The sequence below is a fragment of the Camarhynchus parvulus genome, chromosome 2 (assembly GCF_901933205.1).
Source record: "Camarhynchus parvulus chromosome 2, STF_HiC, whole genome shotgun sequence".
Lineage (NCBI taxonomy): Eukaryota > Metazoa > Chordata > Aves > Passeriformes > Thraupidae > Camarhynchus > Camarhynchus parvulus.
In genome coordinates this window covers 109,813,036-109,829,782 of record NC_044572.1, presented here as the reverse complement: position 1 = coordinate 109,829,782, position 16,747 = coordinate 109,813,036, and the positions used below count along the sequence as shown (strand labels likewise).

General features: G+C 38.6%; 1 protein-coding gene across 2 annotated transcripts in view; it reads right to left on the bottom strand.

The window, feature by feature from the left end:
- SPIDR (scaffold protein involved in DNA repair) overlaps positions 1-16,747 on the bottom strand; it is a 196,314-nt gene that overhangs the window by 118,145 nt on the left and 61,422 nt on the right. For both annotated transcript variants that reach the window (XR_004060525.1, XM_030943524.1), the window contains exons 7-8: positions 16,299-16,399; positions 3,026-3,245 (exon numbers count right to left, since the gene is read on the bottom strand). Coding sequence is in view for 1 of the 2 variants with exons in the window: in XM_030943524.1 (XP_030799384.1) it covers positions 3,026-3,245; positions 16,299-16,399 (321 nt within the window). In the remaining variant the exon portion in view is untranslated. The remainder of the gene's footprint in view (positions 1-3,025; positions 3,246-16,298; positions 16,400-16,747) is intronic.

Genomic DNA, 16,747 nt, shown 5'->3' with positions numbered 1-16,747 from the left:
GCTTTCAAGATTGTAAATATGTACCTTAAGACATTGGACCCAAAGAAATTAATATCTAGTTACAAAGAAATGTGGGTTCAGTCCTGGTAATTCTTGCCCTGACACAAAGCTCCTCTGAAATGCAGTGGGACCGTTCTCATGAGCAATGTCTGGTGGTAAGATTCTTACAACCAGCCCCCTGCCAGTATTTTATTTTTGAAATTAAATTGCTTATACTGCAGTGCTGAAGTCTCATGGGATTCTGTATGCAAACAAATACTAGCAAGCATATCAGCACTTCTCTAAACACTGCTTCCTGAAGGACTTAATGCAAGTCTACTGCTGGAGATGTTTCACATACCAGGTTGTGCACTGAGTTCACAGCACATACAAGTACAGTTACAAAGTACAGTTACAAAAGCAAAGTCTAACTTTACAAAGGCTCCAAAATTAAGTGTTCAATTTTTGACATGAATAATCACCTCCAGGAGCCAGCAGCCTGTGTGTCTACATCTTATTTACTTAGTCACCTCGTCAGAGGGCAAAAAGCAAAGTCAGAATGTAATTCTGGAGTTTTATTTTGAAGGTAACGGGAAATTTTGCTCTCAGGACACAACAGCACCAGAAGCAGGCCACTTACAAAACACCCCATCTCATCCCACTCTGTCCTGCCATACAACTGTCTCAAAATACAAGACAACAGTGTGCAGTGTATTATGTATCCCAAAACCACACAGGTAGTTCACGGATTGCCTCCCCTTTCATCCCACTTTTTTTTGGGTTTCTTTTGCTTCTGACTGATTTTAATGAGATACATAAGATGTTAACAAGATACATAAATATGCGTATTTCACCATGTCAGGATTAGATTTAGTTAATTTGTTTTTTCACTAGTCACACATTTGAATTGACAGACAAGGGTTTTAACAGAAACAGCATTTGTTTATTACAGAAGTACAAATTCAATGCAGAGTAACAAGAACTAGATTTCAGCATTCAGAGTTCTCAAGTAAGAGTTTAAGAGAATAGAAGCTTGGAACTGGGATAGAGGAAACTTCCACTAAGTATACAAGTCCAATTTCCAATTAATGTAAACTAAAAGTGCCAAATTATAATCTAAAACCACAAAAACATCCCTCATTCTCTCCCCTCCCTGCCTCCAGTATTTTAACAGTATCCAGCCCAACTTTTTTTGAAGTTGGTTGAGTAAACAAAGAGACAACTGACATTAAGATAATTTCAAAAAGAGAGAAAATAGGAGTAGAGATGAGGTTTAATGCAGTTTTGCTACAACTAACTGACGTATTTATGAAGTGCCTTGAGAGACATATAGGTAAGGAAAGCAACCGTGACAATGCAGATGTATCCTCTGTCCAAACATTACAGTTTCATGAAATAAACCTTTTCTTACATGAAAAGCACATCCTACTAAATATATATGTATTTTTTTAAGCAAATAAAAGGCAGAGTTTCTAGGAAGACAGACAGCTAGCTATGAAGCTTCCTAAAGAAATCTCACTTTACATGCATACAGGAATGAGCTTTGTGTCCAGAACGTCTTAAAATTTAAACAAATGAGAAGAGTAGACTAGTACAGTTGCAGATGTCTGTAGTCTGGAAAGGATCAGATCAGTGCAGATTTACATCTTCCCAGAGCAGACATGAAACAAGCTGCAGCAGTCCGAGACTTACACATGCTAAGCATTCTACAGTAACAGGTCAGCAGAAGAAAAAAGAAGGAAACAAAGAGAAAAGTTGAATCACACCCTACTTAAAACAGTTTTTCTGGTACAAAAATCTTCATGTAGGTTAAGGTCTACACAGAAGGATACAGCTGCATAAATGCAAAACCTCGTGGTTTAAAAACGACAGAGGAAACCTGAAGAGAAAAACGGAACTAAGTTTGTAGGAGAGAGAAACAAGAAGAAAACAGGAAAACAAAACCAAATGTAAAGCATGAAAAAAAGCTTGTGAAGGAAAAGATAAATGAGAACAAAAAAAAGGCAGTGAATCAGAATCATATCAGACTAGGACTTAATTAATATTGAACTTCATTTTCCCTTCGCTACTGATCTATTTACATCTAAACTATCAATAGTTGTATCTGTAGCCATTAAAAACCCCAAATAAAATATCTTCCCTTAGTTTTTGAATTGTATCCAAAAAGAGTTAAAAACATTTCAGAAGCAAAAGATTACAAATTGGGGAACTCAGAAAAGATTTGCAGCTATCAATGAAGATAAAAACCAGATACAGACCTTTGCAAAACAGGAAAAAGTATTTTGCAAAAGGATATGGTCAAACACGAGAGGCAGCTGGAGGCTAAAACTCAGGTAATGAATGCTGAAATACATAAGAAAAGTATTTCCTCTTTTATAATTTGGGGTGCAGGGCAGTGAAGAGAGAAGTAATGTTCCCACTTCAAAGTTCCCCAAAATTTTTATGAAGAGTAGCCCTTCCAGCCTACAGCCACTACCAACCAGCTGCTTTACTAGAAATCTCATCTTTTTTGCTACCCTTAAAATTCAGGTAAATAATCCAGCTCAGAAAATAATCACAAGCATAGACCAAACATTTTGAAGAATTCCAGAAAGGATTGTGCTGAAGAGGAACTCAGGGAACTGAAGACTGAACTCTATACAGTTAATAGAGACTTTTCCACTGAAATATTATACCCATACTCCCAACAACAGATGAGCATTCCTGAAGTACTTTGCTACCAGAAAGTATGCACTTTATTGGCCTTATCATTGATAAGACATTGCTCAGGCCTTCCTAGTGCTCTAAAGATGAAAATATTAAGCGAAAACACAACTGAAGCCCTGAGCAACACTAGAGGCATCATGATACACATTTAGTTGTTATCTGAGCTGTCTTGAAGGTATCTGTCAAAGTCTCTCAAGTTGCCAGAGACAGATGACCACAAGAATGCCCTGTTCTCCCATTACCCCCCAAGGTTTTTCCTACAGCAGTGCAGCCAGCACTCTACCCGACTCCACTTTGTTCTGCAGTGCTACAGCAAGTGTGGTCCCTTCTCCTTACTCACCATGGGGGATAGATGTGGATGACATCCTGTGGTCTGCTCTTTAGGTGAGCTGCTGTCTCTCTTGTGAAGAGGACTTTGAGTATTGGTTCCTCTGAATTGATGACAGCATCCTCGGGCGAAAGTGTAGCAGGAGACTGTTCCAGCTGCTGGCAGATGGCAACTTGTATCGTGCACTCCTCAAATATTTCCAAGATCTTCACAATTAAAACACCAGATTTATCTGGAAAGAAAGTGAAAACTAAAAAATTAAAAATGCAAAGTCTGGATGAGGAGAAAGAAAGAAGTTCTGGCACTCTAAAGATGTGCATCCCTCTGTGCTCTGCACATCTGTCCAACCATGATAAATCAATGTACGAGTAGTATACACAGCTTTATCAAAAGACCTACATTAAGCTTTTGCAGTAATTTTTGTTTTCTCTATGGATACTATTAATTGTAAGGAAAAAATTTCACCTGCACTTCTTCCAAATATCAATGAATTTACAAACTCCCTCCAAGAAACCCTCTCCTACCACACCTGAACTTTTAAATGTTGTAACTCATTGACTTTGTTCAGTCTTTTTTATTATATACTGCAAAAAAAAGCATTTTTTTAAAAACAGAATAATCAAACACTGAGTTAAAAGTGAAGCTGTATTTTCCCTCATTGACCTTTCTCAAAGCAGCAGCTGTCAGGAACCAAATTAGAAGAATACAAAGCATCTAAAAGCTGATGATTCACACTGAGGGACAAATGTGGAGAAAGGAGGAGTAAGATGCACTGCCTAAAAATAATTATTGCAAAACTGATCATCCATTTTATCAATAGGCAGTCAGGGTAGTCAGAAGGCTCGGTTGTTTTAAAGCAACATGAACAGATACAAGCATCTACACAGATCGATTCTTAGCACTTTTGTCTCTGCTGAACAAGAAACAACTTTGCACTGAAATGAAATTACCCCTGGGTCCCTTTGCACTCTGCACAGGGCAGCAGCTACTCAGACAGACCTTGGTCTGAGCTGTAAGAAAATGTGAGATTTATTCTCATTCTCACCTAGCCCTACTCAGATCTGTACTCTGGTCACTGAGAGAAATGCTGTTACCCTGCCGAATGGGGCAGAAAAGGGTCCCAGAGGTCAAGGGCAGCAGAGCCCCAGTTCTACCCTTTTTGTTACAAGTTGCATTGGGAAAAACACAACATCCCAAGAAAAACAGCTGATATAAATTATTGTCTTCCCACAGCAAAGAAGAAACAGGGGAGGAACAGTGAACGTGATACTGGAACTTAACAGCAGAGCTGTACTAGTTATTTGTTTGTTTATTTTAAGGCTCATTTCACAACTGTGAATGTTTTTCCTCTGGAAAATAAATCAAAATATTTTAGTTTGAGTTTATGAGAAACTTCAAAACTTCAAAAAAAAATTAACCCAACCCTCAAGAAACTCAAACCAAAGAAACTGGGCCCTAAAACCTTTCAAATTTATTCAATAAAGTTGAATTATACAAAAGTAAAATAAAAAATTCTGTCCCTGTTTTTATTAAATTTCATACTGAAACTGAAATAAAGCAATTTGGAAATCTAAAACGAAATTGTTCTCAAAACCGCTTTCATGCGAACCCATTTTTCATCACATGCAACATGCTTCTGCAAAGCATTCTGCTTCCCCTGAGCTGGTATTTTCCAGCTCTATAAAGGGTTCCACCAGACAGTCAGACACAAAATGTACATAAGCCACTTCTGTCCAAGCCATTACAGCTTGACCTCCTTTCCCAGACCTGAGAAGCAGGAGAATGAGCCCTTTCTGCCAAGTCCTTTGAAACCGACTGATGAAGAGAGATGGTTGTGCCATTGCTGCTCCTCACTGCTGTCACCTTCTCAGAGAAAGCTGTAACGCCACAGCACCACCACAGAGACTCACTACTACACTGAGATAATGTTTGCTTATGTGAAAATTCTGACAAGGGTGAGCACTGACTAGTTTTCTATGCCTGAAGGGAAGGGCTTAGAATATTCACACTTGAATTCTGTTTTGCCTGACTAGCTGCAGTTGTGGTCCTCTGTCAACCCCAAGTCATTTGGCACGCATAAGCAAATTCTGCTAACCACAAAAATTCTCATCCTTTAAAGTAACTAAGCATTTACCTCCTCCCTCTAGACATACAGCACAATTTGCATTTACATCCACTTTAAAAACCAAGTCACAAAAAAAATCAGTCTCAATTTTCAAACGCACCAACAGCTTATTAAAAAAAAAAAGCATTAAGACAGCTTGTGAGAGAGACTGCTCATCACTTCTGAACCAGGCATTTCTTACACACAGAATTTTATGACAGTTCTTACTGGCTAGCAGCTTATATGTTACTCATTTTATACAGCAGGTTGAAGACAATGTATGACAGCCTAATAAAATTTTTCTTTTAAATACCTCTGACTGTAAAACTGCTCAAAATACTAGGCAAATCAAGAAAATTTCTAAAAGATATTTGAGTAAAAAATATCCTACCATGACACCAGAGTCTCTTGCAAGCCTAAAGCTGATGGAAACACTAGGAGCTGATTCTAAATGAAGCAGAATGCTTCTACACTAAAAGCATCTCAATTTCGACCAGTAGCCAAGTCTCACACTTGGCACACACGCACATTCTACAGAACCACAATCTATTTGTTTATTTAGATGCACAGAGATAGTTTAGTTTAATTACTCTGAAATTATTATTACTGCTGATGATAGTGTTCTCTTGAACAACATGGAAAAGCACTTTGGATTGCTGGCACATGATGAAACACCAAATTTCAGAATGTAGCTTTGGTTTTAATACATTTGGCTCTTGTATTGTTATGTCAATCAAAAATAAATCAAACATATGTGGCTGCACACTGAAGGGCAAATTTGTGGGTGAGGAGACAGGCTGGATCACTGCAAATTCTACGGTTTCCAGAGTTTACTTGTTTGTTCATCCATGTGAAAAGCTCACTTTAGGGTTTTGCATTGTTCTCCTTCACCCTCGGATAACTTACATAAATTCCCACTTGCTTGCTGAAGTGATCATTCACTTACTTGCATTTACAAAGCAGAATTAAAGCTCAAGAAATTCAGCAGAGATGTGCATGTTTCATGGCAATACCTAGTAATCTTAAATAAGGAATAATACCTTACATTATGTGCATTTTAAAAGGTGGAATCAATAACTGTGTTGCAATTGTGCCCATTCCTACACTGCAAATTTCTTCATTTCCCATTCTGCTGCCCAGAATACTCATGAATTTCTTCAGGGTTAGCTTCTAGAAGAATTAATGAGCTAATTCAGCCAACTGCAAAGCCACTTCAGTTTACTTACTTCAAGGTAACCTTTATTCTCCCACTGAAAGACAAGTAAACACTCTCACACTCGCTAGGAGTGAGCATACAGCTGCCTGGATGCATTTAGAAATCTTCCATGAAGCAGCAATCAGCAATTTGAGGACTGCTTAACAAAGTTCTTACAGAATCATAGAAGCTCTCGAGTTGAAAGGGACCCATAAGGACCCTCAAGTCCAACTCCCTGCTCCTCACAGGATCACCTAACACTAAATCATACAACAAATGTTCCTTGAAATGACAGGCTTGGTGCTGTGGGGAGCCTGTTCTAGCGATCGACCATGCTTTCGGTGAAGGACCTTCTCCAAATATTATTACATATTCCATCATATTCAATTATATATATTCAATCTGGTTCCAGAGGCCTCTGCAAAGTGAAATGCTTGGGGGAGATAAAGATGGAAACCCAGCTCAGCCTGACCAGTGTGAGACACAGGTGCATTTCTCAGCAAAGCCTGGGTGCTCTGAGCTCCGGTGGCACAGTGCTGCTGCAGCTCACTGGTCCTGGAACACAGCCTAACATGGACAGCTGCCCCTTCCAGCATCTCTCCACAGCCTTCACAGAGTCAGCTGGAAAGTCAGAGAAAACATCCACTGACACAAGGATCATTTGAAATATCTGGCCCCATGAGTAAAAACAGAGTTTATTCATCCCAGGGGCATGAAGTGTAATTCAATCACTGAGACACAAGGCTTAAGGTGCCACAAAGAAAACCAGAAAGGCAGTGATAAATCTGGTTGAGTATGAATTTTGCAGAGGTATTTGAGATGTACAACATGTGTCCTCTAAAGAACACCACCTGAAAGGAGGGGATCAGCCATCAAGACTTGTAATGCTCCCTCACTTCTCACAGAATTTTCCATAAGAAGAGAAATCTTCACAAAGACATGCAGTAACATGCTGGCTACTACTGAATCAGCATATTGGTCACAGAAAGGACAGTGTACAAGAAAAATCAGGTACCAGTTAGGAGCTAGATTAGTTACATCACCCTTTGCAGGACACCACTGTGATAAACACCATCCTCTGAAAAGCAACAGACAGAAACCATTGCTAGATGGACCATGAGCAAACAAAAAAGTTCCTTCACACTTTGCAAGTGGTCCAGAAGGAGTGAAATCCATGAGAGAGACTGACTAGTGGGAGGAATGAGCCATTTAAGCAGGGAAGCATCTTTGGTGAAGCCTTGCACTGATTGGTAAGAACCTCCCTCACCTCCCAGACAAGAAACAAGAAGCTCTGACAAAGATGAAGAAATCCTGATCCAAACCTGGGCAAATGGAACATCAACCTCACACTGCTGCTATTAGCAGAACCTTTGAAATCACAGGGAAAGGTCTTTTCAGCAAAAGTAATAATGGAGCAAATCTGGCAATGATCATGGGCATAATTTCCAAAAAAGCCTGATGACCCATAACAGTGTGATCACAACAGGTCTATGTTGTATGCATGGGTTCAGAAAAACAACCAGTAACTTTTTGGTAGGAGAAAAACTTATTTAGAAATACTAAGAACACAGACAGTAATTCTGGTTTACAAAGTCCCTGAGTCAGAGATCTGTGGGAGGCATTTGGGAGAATATTTTGGGAAAATATCATCAAGTGTTAGCCATTTTATCATTTTTTCTAGGCATTTTGATAGCTCTTGTCGCTGGCAGAAACAGGATCCTAAGCTAGAGGCACTTTGGTTTAACCACCTAAGAGATCTGCTCTGACATACACAGTTAATTACTTAATTCCAGGTGTCCTCTGGGATGTTGGTTTCTCACTCCAATTTGCAACCCAGACATGAAGTATCTCAAAGATAATTCCAGTGCCTGGGAGATGAACAAACAAATTTCACACTGAATGCATCAGTTTCCTTGGGTACTTACTTTCATTTTTGTTTATTACTTTAGTACACAGGGTCATGCTGCCCTTCAGCCATATACCATGTCATACACCATGACGTCAAAATATATTTTGATGCAGTACTTTGCAGATGTTCTGCATTTACTCTGAATTCCATAAGGGTTAAAAAGAAACAAAAAGAAGGCAAAAAAAAGCTCCCCATTCCTTTGCAGCTCACAGACCCTGAGGTCTTGAGCCCTTTGAAGACTTCAGATGACTCTACAGTCTCTGGCAGACTGAATGGCCTTAATCTGCAGACCTAACACAGTGGCTTCACAGCAGACACATACATTTAGGCCACATCAGCACTGAATGTACATGGTCACAGATGATGCACTGGCCATGCCAAGGGCAGCCGAGGAGCGAGACTAAGAAGAAAGCCAGCCTGCTTTGACTCTCAACAACTAAAAACCAGTTTGGAGACAAGAGAAGGAAAAAAACATTGAGGAGCACAATTTAAAAAAACAAATGTTCAGACATTCTGGCTTCAGTGCCTGAAATACAACTCTAAAGTTTGTTTTAATAACTCTGTAACTACCAACAAGGAAGACAAATGAGGAGAAAAATATAGAAATTATGATCTCTTGGGAGCCACATATTTTATGTTTCTCTATTGACACAGTGACAGGAAGCTGAACACACTGCAAGGAGAGGATCCATGGTGCTTGATGTATGGAAATGCATCAAATGTCAATATCAGTAAGACAGCATGCAGTTTCACCTGACTCCAGTGAATTTTACTAAAATGCTACTGCTCAAGTGTTCCAAAAGAGCACCTGTAGCCTTAAATGGAAAGTTCTCAAAGGGAAGAAACTCTCTTTAGGTCAATAGAACCCCTCAGCAGCAGAGCAATCTTTACAAGACCTACAGAGTGAGACAAAGTGTTTCAGGACCATAAACTGAATTCTGCATGGTTTGAACTTGTCAGCTGGGACAGCCAGTGCACCTCCATGCAGATCAGACCAGCAGAACCAACAGTAACACCACCACACCAACAAGAGCAAAACAAAGCCAAGTTTAGTCCATGACAGCAGGTACTCCTGAATTTTTCAATTTTCCACTCTTCCTGAAAATTTAAAAGTCTTGCCATGCTGTAAGAATGCATCTCACCCCCAGGGCTGAAGGATGTGATGTGCCCATCTGAACCTAAGTGAATGGAACAATCACATCACAAAGGCAGAAATAAGTTCATAAAGGCCACAGTACCAATGCGGAAAACAGTGAACTACAACAACACAGACCACTTAGAAACACAAAAGAAAACTGAAGTGTAGGAAAATGCCAAGCATTGAATGGCTCTGCTCCACTGAACATTCCAGAAAAAACCCCAATTTATATCCAGCATGAAGAAGAATGGAGTGGAAATTATTACTATTGTGATAATAAAAATTCATAGTAATGAGGACCATATGCATACCTACAAGTATACATGTGAGCTATCATGAAAAGCAAGACTGACAAAATAAAACTCCTCAGCCACAAAACTTACCTCACAAGTCACATGGATAAAAAAGACCAAGCAAGCACGACAAGAGGTAAAAGGAAAACTATTTCACCACCTTCCTTTTAAATCAATTTAAAAATGCAAGTAGAGCTTTCTGAATAAAGCCATTACAAACTCCTAAGAACACACAAGGGAGGAAGATGAGCTTGCTTGAAGCCACATTAGTATTTGAAAAACTAGTATTGGAAAAACTGCTTAACAAATACATGTTTTGTGCAAAAATAGTGAAGGCAACTTGCTCTTATCAGCTAAACAGTCACAATTCTTTATCTTAGTGATATCTGAATGATATGGGGAAAGGACAGATACTTTTAAGACAAATGAATTACTGTTACTTTTGCTCAAAGAACTATCAAACAAATAGTATACATGAACTGCAGTTCAGAAGCAAATTTTTATGTACCTGACATTTCTAAATACATGGTTGAGAAGTTAAGTTATACTTTCTCCTAACTGGGAAATTCTTTAGAAATGTGCAGTATGCAAAATACAGGTGATACACACAAGTCAAATTTCTACTAATCTTAGGTAAAAGCTTTTATAAAATAAACTTTCCCACTGAAAGTACAAAGAATTGTGGGCAATTAAGGATGGGAATAGCACTCACTGCACAAAGAATGAAAGTCACTCTTTGCCTTTGGTTCAGATGAATAGGTCAAATACACATTATGGAATTATAAAGGAAACAAAGAAAATTCCACTTCATGCTTTGTTTAAAAAAACAAACTAGCAACACTCTTTCAAATTTGTCTCACTCTGTTGTTTTTCAAAGGCATTATTTCATCCCAACATAATTTAACTTCTAATTGTCAAATGTGGTGCCAAAACTGCAGTTAGTAGACACTCTCCTGGGACATCACATACTATCTGCAGTGGAAGAATAGCCAACCACTTTCTGGTTCAAGCCACAAAGTTTTACTTTCATTCTTAAGCGTAAAAAGTATAAAATGTCAAATTACAGGCACAAATCAAAACAAAAACATTCTTTTGCTTGGCACCCCATTATTGTTCTTTCTCCTCCCTCATGTATAACTTGCAGGTGCAGGCATAACAAACTCGGCAAGCAGGTAGATACCAAGCAGAGCCTTGTAATTCAAAGTCAATGCTGAAAGCCAGGTCTGGGTTTCAAGGTTTTCACAGCCTATACAAAACCATCTGGTTGCTGTTCTGATCTATACATGCTGTTATTCTTCCTGGGCTGGTAACTTCTGAAGCCATTCAAGAAGATCTTTCTCAGAAACACACCAAGTCTCTCATAGGCATGATGGCTTCTTGCCACATTTATATAAATTTTTAAAAATCTGCTGAATTTGGCTGTGCTTTAAACACTACAAATTCTTTATAAGAACATATGTAAGCTACTTAAAGAGACTATGCATGTCATTATTGTTTCTCATAGGAAAACAAAAGCAATACAAAGAATTCTTACTTGAAGAAGACAAGATTACTTTTGATTTTTTCCTTCTCAATGCTGTAACAAGTTCAGACAGTTGGCTAGGAAAAAAAAAATTGGCCACTTGCCACATCTCTAATTTATAGTATTAACTCTTAAGTAATAAAACAAACTATCAAGAACTAAGAAATAAGCAACAACTAGCAAATCTCAGATTTCTGTCTTTTAAGAAAAAATTTACATAGTAAAGGAAACCCTGTTAAGGGCTACCCATGTTTTCTTCATCAAGTACAAATTTCTTGGCATTCAAGCTGCTAAAATAATTTCTTCCCATCATCTTAACTAGTCAATAAAACTGGAAAAGAGGGAGAGATTGTTTATATCCTCTTCTGTAACCCTTTCAGGCTTCCTGAAAATGTGTGACATGAAACCCTGTCCTCATCTCCAGGGCTTCATCCTCTTCCTCTCATGCATGCATTCCATTTGCCTCAGTAAACTGAAAATTTGTTGCCCCTTGAAGGTCACTTTTCCCTTAGAGGGAGGAGCAGTTTGGAAGAAAAGATCAATGGTTCTGGTTTACTGTCAGTTTAATACTCAAATTCGGTTGTAACACAATCATGAATCTTAACCCTGGATCAACAAATACCAAATCTTGCATCAGATTATAAATGCTAGAGAATAAAACACTTCTGCATTTAAGGTAAAGAACTGCTTTGATGATAGCTGTAAGACAAACAAAACCAATAGAAGGTAGGATGTATAGAAAAGCAGAATTTCAGAAGTTACAGTAGGAATCTACATGAGTTTGCTTTAAATATTATTAGTGTCCCCTCCTATAGACAGGAAGGTTGTCTGAATGTAACTCAGAAAACCACTATTTTTTCTTCCAGCAGATGTTGACAGGAAAAAGGTTTGGGTTTTTGTTGTGGGTTTGGTTTTTTTTCTCTCTCTCTTTCAGCTGTCCAGATCTCCTCTTTGCCCAAACAGGAAACTTCATGGGGAAGTTGCAGCACTGCATACAGAAAAAAGCCTGCAAATGGTCTACAAGCCCTTGCAGAGAGTACCCTCAAACCACCAGCTTGGCTGATCAGAGACTTGCTGTTATATGGCCTGCACCTCAGCCCCCCTCTTACATCTTGTGAAGAACAGAAAATTTTGGATTTGTGGCAGAGCCTGACATTTGCCTCTGTTAGAGCTGAACCACAGAAAGCATCCAGACAATGCTGTGGAGCACGGGCAAGCTCTGGTACTCCCTCCCTTCAGAACTCTGCCTGGTATGGCTACCTTGATTTACAAAAGTGGGGTTCACCTTGCAGAAACCCATATCCTTAGTGAGTGCCTATCCCAACACAGGGACCAGCTGCAGAATGTGACTGTGGCCCAAAATTGTCAAAATCTGAGAAAGCACAAAGGTTTCTTCTACCCTGCAGAATGAGTCAGCCAAAGTGAGACCCTGTGTGCTGCATAAACACCAGAAAGTGCGTGCTCTCTGAAAGGAGGTGCTCCCTTCTGGGCAGTGATTCATCCCAGTGACCAAGAGGCAGCCAAACCACAATGGTTACTTACAGAAAGGGGTCAGGGAGGTAACAGACAGGATTTAAAAAAAAAAAACCAACCAAACTGAAAACAAGGGGGTTTTGAGTAATATGGACATTATACAACCTAAAAGTAAGCAACAGCAAAATAAAGGCATAAAATTCTGCAATTTGAAATGTCTAATAGGAGTGACAGCTGGAACTTCTGGAAACATTTTTCCTTAAATCTCATACGTAAGGAGGACTTTAAACCAATCTCATTTGAAATTGCTCCCTGCTGCTTTAGCAATGAACTTCTGGTCTGCATGTCTATGGGATATCCAAAATGACGTGACAGCTCTCCCAGCAACTAAGTTACTTCAATCCTCCACATTAATCTTCAGGATTCTTTAGTGACTCAAATGAGTTTGTTATTTGAAAAGTTCTTTCCTCTAACTCTGTGCCGAAGTCAGAAACAGTCCTGGAAACAGTGTGGCTTAGAAATATTACTGGGCAAAACAGAGGGGAAACAAAATTCAAGAAGATTCTTAGATTAGTGAGACAGCCTTAACTTGAACCTAAAGAGATGAAAGCTGAAAGTGGCGTGAATTTGCTGTGCTGACACTTCACATTCCTGACTAGAAGCAAAGAGAAGGTTATCTAGTTACATTACTAAAATTTCAACCATTCCAACTGATGTTCTCCAAACCAAACACCAATTTCATTTTGGTGTTATAAAACATTATGGCCGTTCTAAGAATACAACTATCAAAAATAAATTTTGCTCTAGGTGAAAAAGTATCCCCAAAATATTGTCACAGTTATTTTAATGATTATAAAATAATCATCATATTTTGGAATAAGGATTGAGAATTGGAAGCAAAATTGAAGCTGTGGAGTTGAAGCGTATTCCTAAATTTATGGCATGTTCAGCATTTTTCAGAAATTGTAGCAAACGCTTGCAGGGTAAATGAAACAGTAGTTTGTCCTAAAGACTTGTACATTTTTTGTTATGATGGAAAAGGCATATCCCAGAAATAGTTCATCTTCTGCCAAAACTAAATCATCTTAAAGACACTCATCAGAATTTTTAAAATGTACTTAAGAATAGAGCAAGGTATTTTCCCATAGCCTTTTTTCTCATAAAATGCTAACGAATTCTGACTCATTTTCTGAAAGAAAAAAGAAGAATCAAAGAAAGGAATTCAGCCAGGGGCAGATGTTTAGCATGGAATATTTCAGCCTAGAAGTTGGTTTAACAAAATGGTGAGCAGCCAAACACAAGGTTTTGTAATGACACATGTGAAACTAGGACAAAAAGAATATTAGCAATGTTGGAGGTCTGTTACTACAAAGTGCATTAAAATTTTCATTTTATTAAAAAAGGCAAGCCTGTTCAATATCTATTTCTGTTCCACACTTCAGAAGCAGTGAGAGGATGTCCTCACACCACATAAGAATGATGAAGTAACCTCTCATGGTTTCAAGTAAGCATGCCTGTACAATTTTCAGCATAGCATTTCTAGAAAGAACTGGCTAAAGACATCTCTGGTTCCCTGATGTCACTTTCTAGAGTGTATTCAGATACTGGTGAAATTCCAGAAGACTGAAAGGACGATGATATTGTGCTACTGTTCAGGAAGGGCAAACAAAGCGGCTTACAATAACTGGAGACCAACTAGCCTGACATCAGATCTAGGCAAAGTGGCTGGAAAAATAAGAAAGGAATTAAGGTCAGAAATACAACGTGCTATTCTGCATGGGTGGCATTATGAACACACAGCATGCAAATGGGCAAGGGATGTAAGCCCTCTAAAACTCCAGTGAGACACTCAGACCAAGCTTTAGCCAAGAGTTTGGGTGTAATTTTAAATCATACAACTTCCTTATGAAAAATCAACCATTTTCACTATGAGTAACGCACCCTTTGAGTGGAATGCAAAAAAATAATTAAAATCCTGAGAGCTAACTTTGTGAATTACAGTTAGAGCCTTTAACCAGTGGAGAATTACAACTGAGTAACAGCAGTTCCAGCAGGACTTGCAAGTAAACACTCATGCTATTGTTTCATCAGTGACATAACTGTGTGAATACCACAAACTCAAGCAAATCTGTGACTAAAAGAGGACAGGCTTTGGCTATACAGTGATCTGAACTGCATTGTTAGCTGTGCTACTTCAGTAAAATCAGCCATGATACAGCACAAATACTGCCCTGTGTTTAGGCAGAAGAAAAAGAAAGAGTAGCTGTAGAGTGGGAAACAGCATCTCAGAAAAAAATAGCTCTAGAGGCTACAAAATCATACTGGACAATCAATTCCAGGTGAAGTTCCAGCACCGTGCTGTGACCAAAGGCAAACCAGACTCAAACACTTCTCACAGGCCTCGAATATCCTGGAGGCTGGGAAGTGAACTGGACCTGGCCAATGATTTTAATGAGACTAAACACACAGAATTGCTATGTATTGTATGAAGAACACATAGAACTGCTATCCTTGTTCTTAAGACCCTTCTGAAAAGTTCGAGAGGTACAGCAAAAAGCCATGAAAGTAACTTGAACACTGATAAAAATGCTTTAGAGACCCTTAAAAAGCTCAGTCTGTTTAGTTTATGAAAATTGTGAGGCAGCAGAGGTTTTGCTATGCAAGTGCCAGAAAGGGAAAATGTCACATACTAAAGTGCTCTTTAAGGGAGAAACAAGAAACAAAAGAGGGGAACTGCAGCCAGACAAATTCAGATTTGGAAGAAAAACTACCTTTAAAAATTTGGGAGTAGAACTGGGGACAAACTCTCAAAGTAAATGATAGATTCACTTAGATTCACTTATCCATGTGTTTTCAAATTAAGACCAGAGGACTTTCTGAAAAATAAATGCGAGTTAATATATGCTCAAAAACAAGCTGTTGGCTTAATACAGAATAAATACTTGACATTTTGTAGACTATAGTCACACACACAGAAGCTGATTAAAAAACTTAACTACTTCTTTATACTGAAACTCTATGAACCCATTACCTCTCAAGAAACACTACTGAAAGGTGGTGCTATCAGTCACCAGTAACTAAGTTGCATGACTCCCACTGTTTCTTTTTAAGTGATCAGCGCGCTCTAGTTATGCTTCACACTCATTTCATAGTTGTGCACTATTTGTTCATACTTAGTGCCACTCACAATATCAGCACTTATCCATGAATTTTTATCCATTTGCTTGTTTGTTTGTTGTCAAGAAGTGATCACAAAGCAAAAACAACAAGAGGAAAGGTTGATTATAAAGAAAGAAGAAAAGCCACCAAAAAAATCTGAACACCCATAAATTAAAACTTGTATTGTCCTACAACCTGCTGAAAACACTATTTTTCCATGTGATGCTGGAAATCAAGGAGCTGTGAAGAACTTAGATAGAGGCTACTTAAAATATATTCTTTACATTATACGTTGAAATGATGACTGGGTTGTTAGAAACCTTCATATTTACCAGAAATGCAATCATTAGCTCAGAAGACCACCACTATAGCATTAAACCCAAGTCGGGAAGGACCAGCAAATAATACAAACTTCACTTTTCGCCCTACATAGGCCATAGATACATACATGTAGGTATAATACTTTCACAGTGGCATTGTGTTATGTCTTACCTGAGGGGATTTTATCATCTGAAAGACACTGATGCCTCCAGAAGCTAATGGCAGATCTTTCTCTGTTCTGGAGCCGACACAACCTCTCAGCTAGCCCGCCTCTGCAGGGAATAAAGGAATGCTCAGTTTTGCCAGGAATCAGTATTTGGTTTGCCAAATGACAAGCCACAGGACAGATGTATATGTATATATATGTATGTATGTATGCTTTGACCCTTAGAAACAGAATCATACAGTAAAACTATGTTTTGTAGATTAGTTCTCCCAATTTTGAGCTTTCCAACGGAGTTACTCCCAACAAAACATACACCTAGGGTCAATATATGCAACAAAACATTTTTGTGTCTGAGTGTTCAAAATCTTCATGTTTTCAGTCATGTCTCCAGTATGAGGAGTGTAAAAAAAGGTTTCTAACTTTTCCTTGCACTTATGAACAGATCCCATTAGAA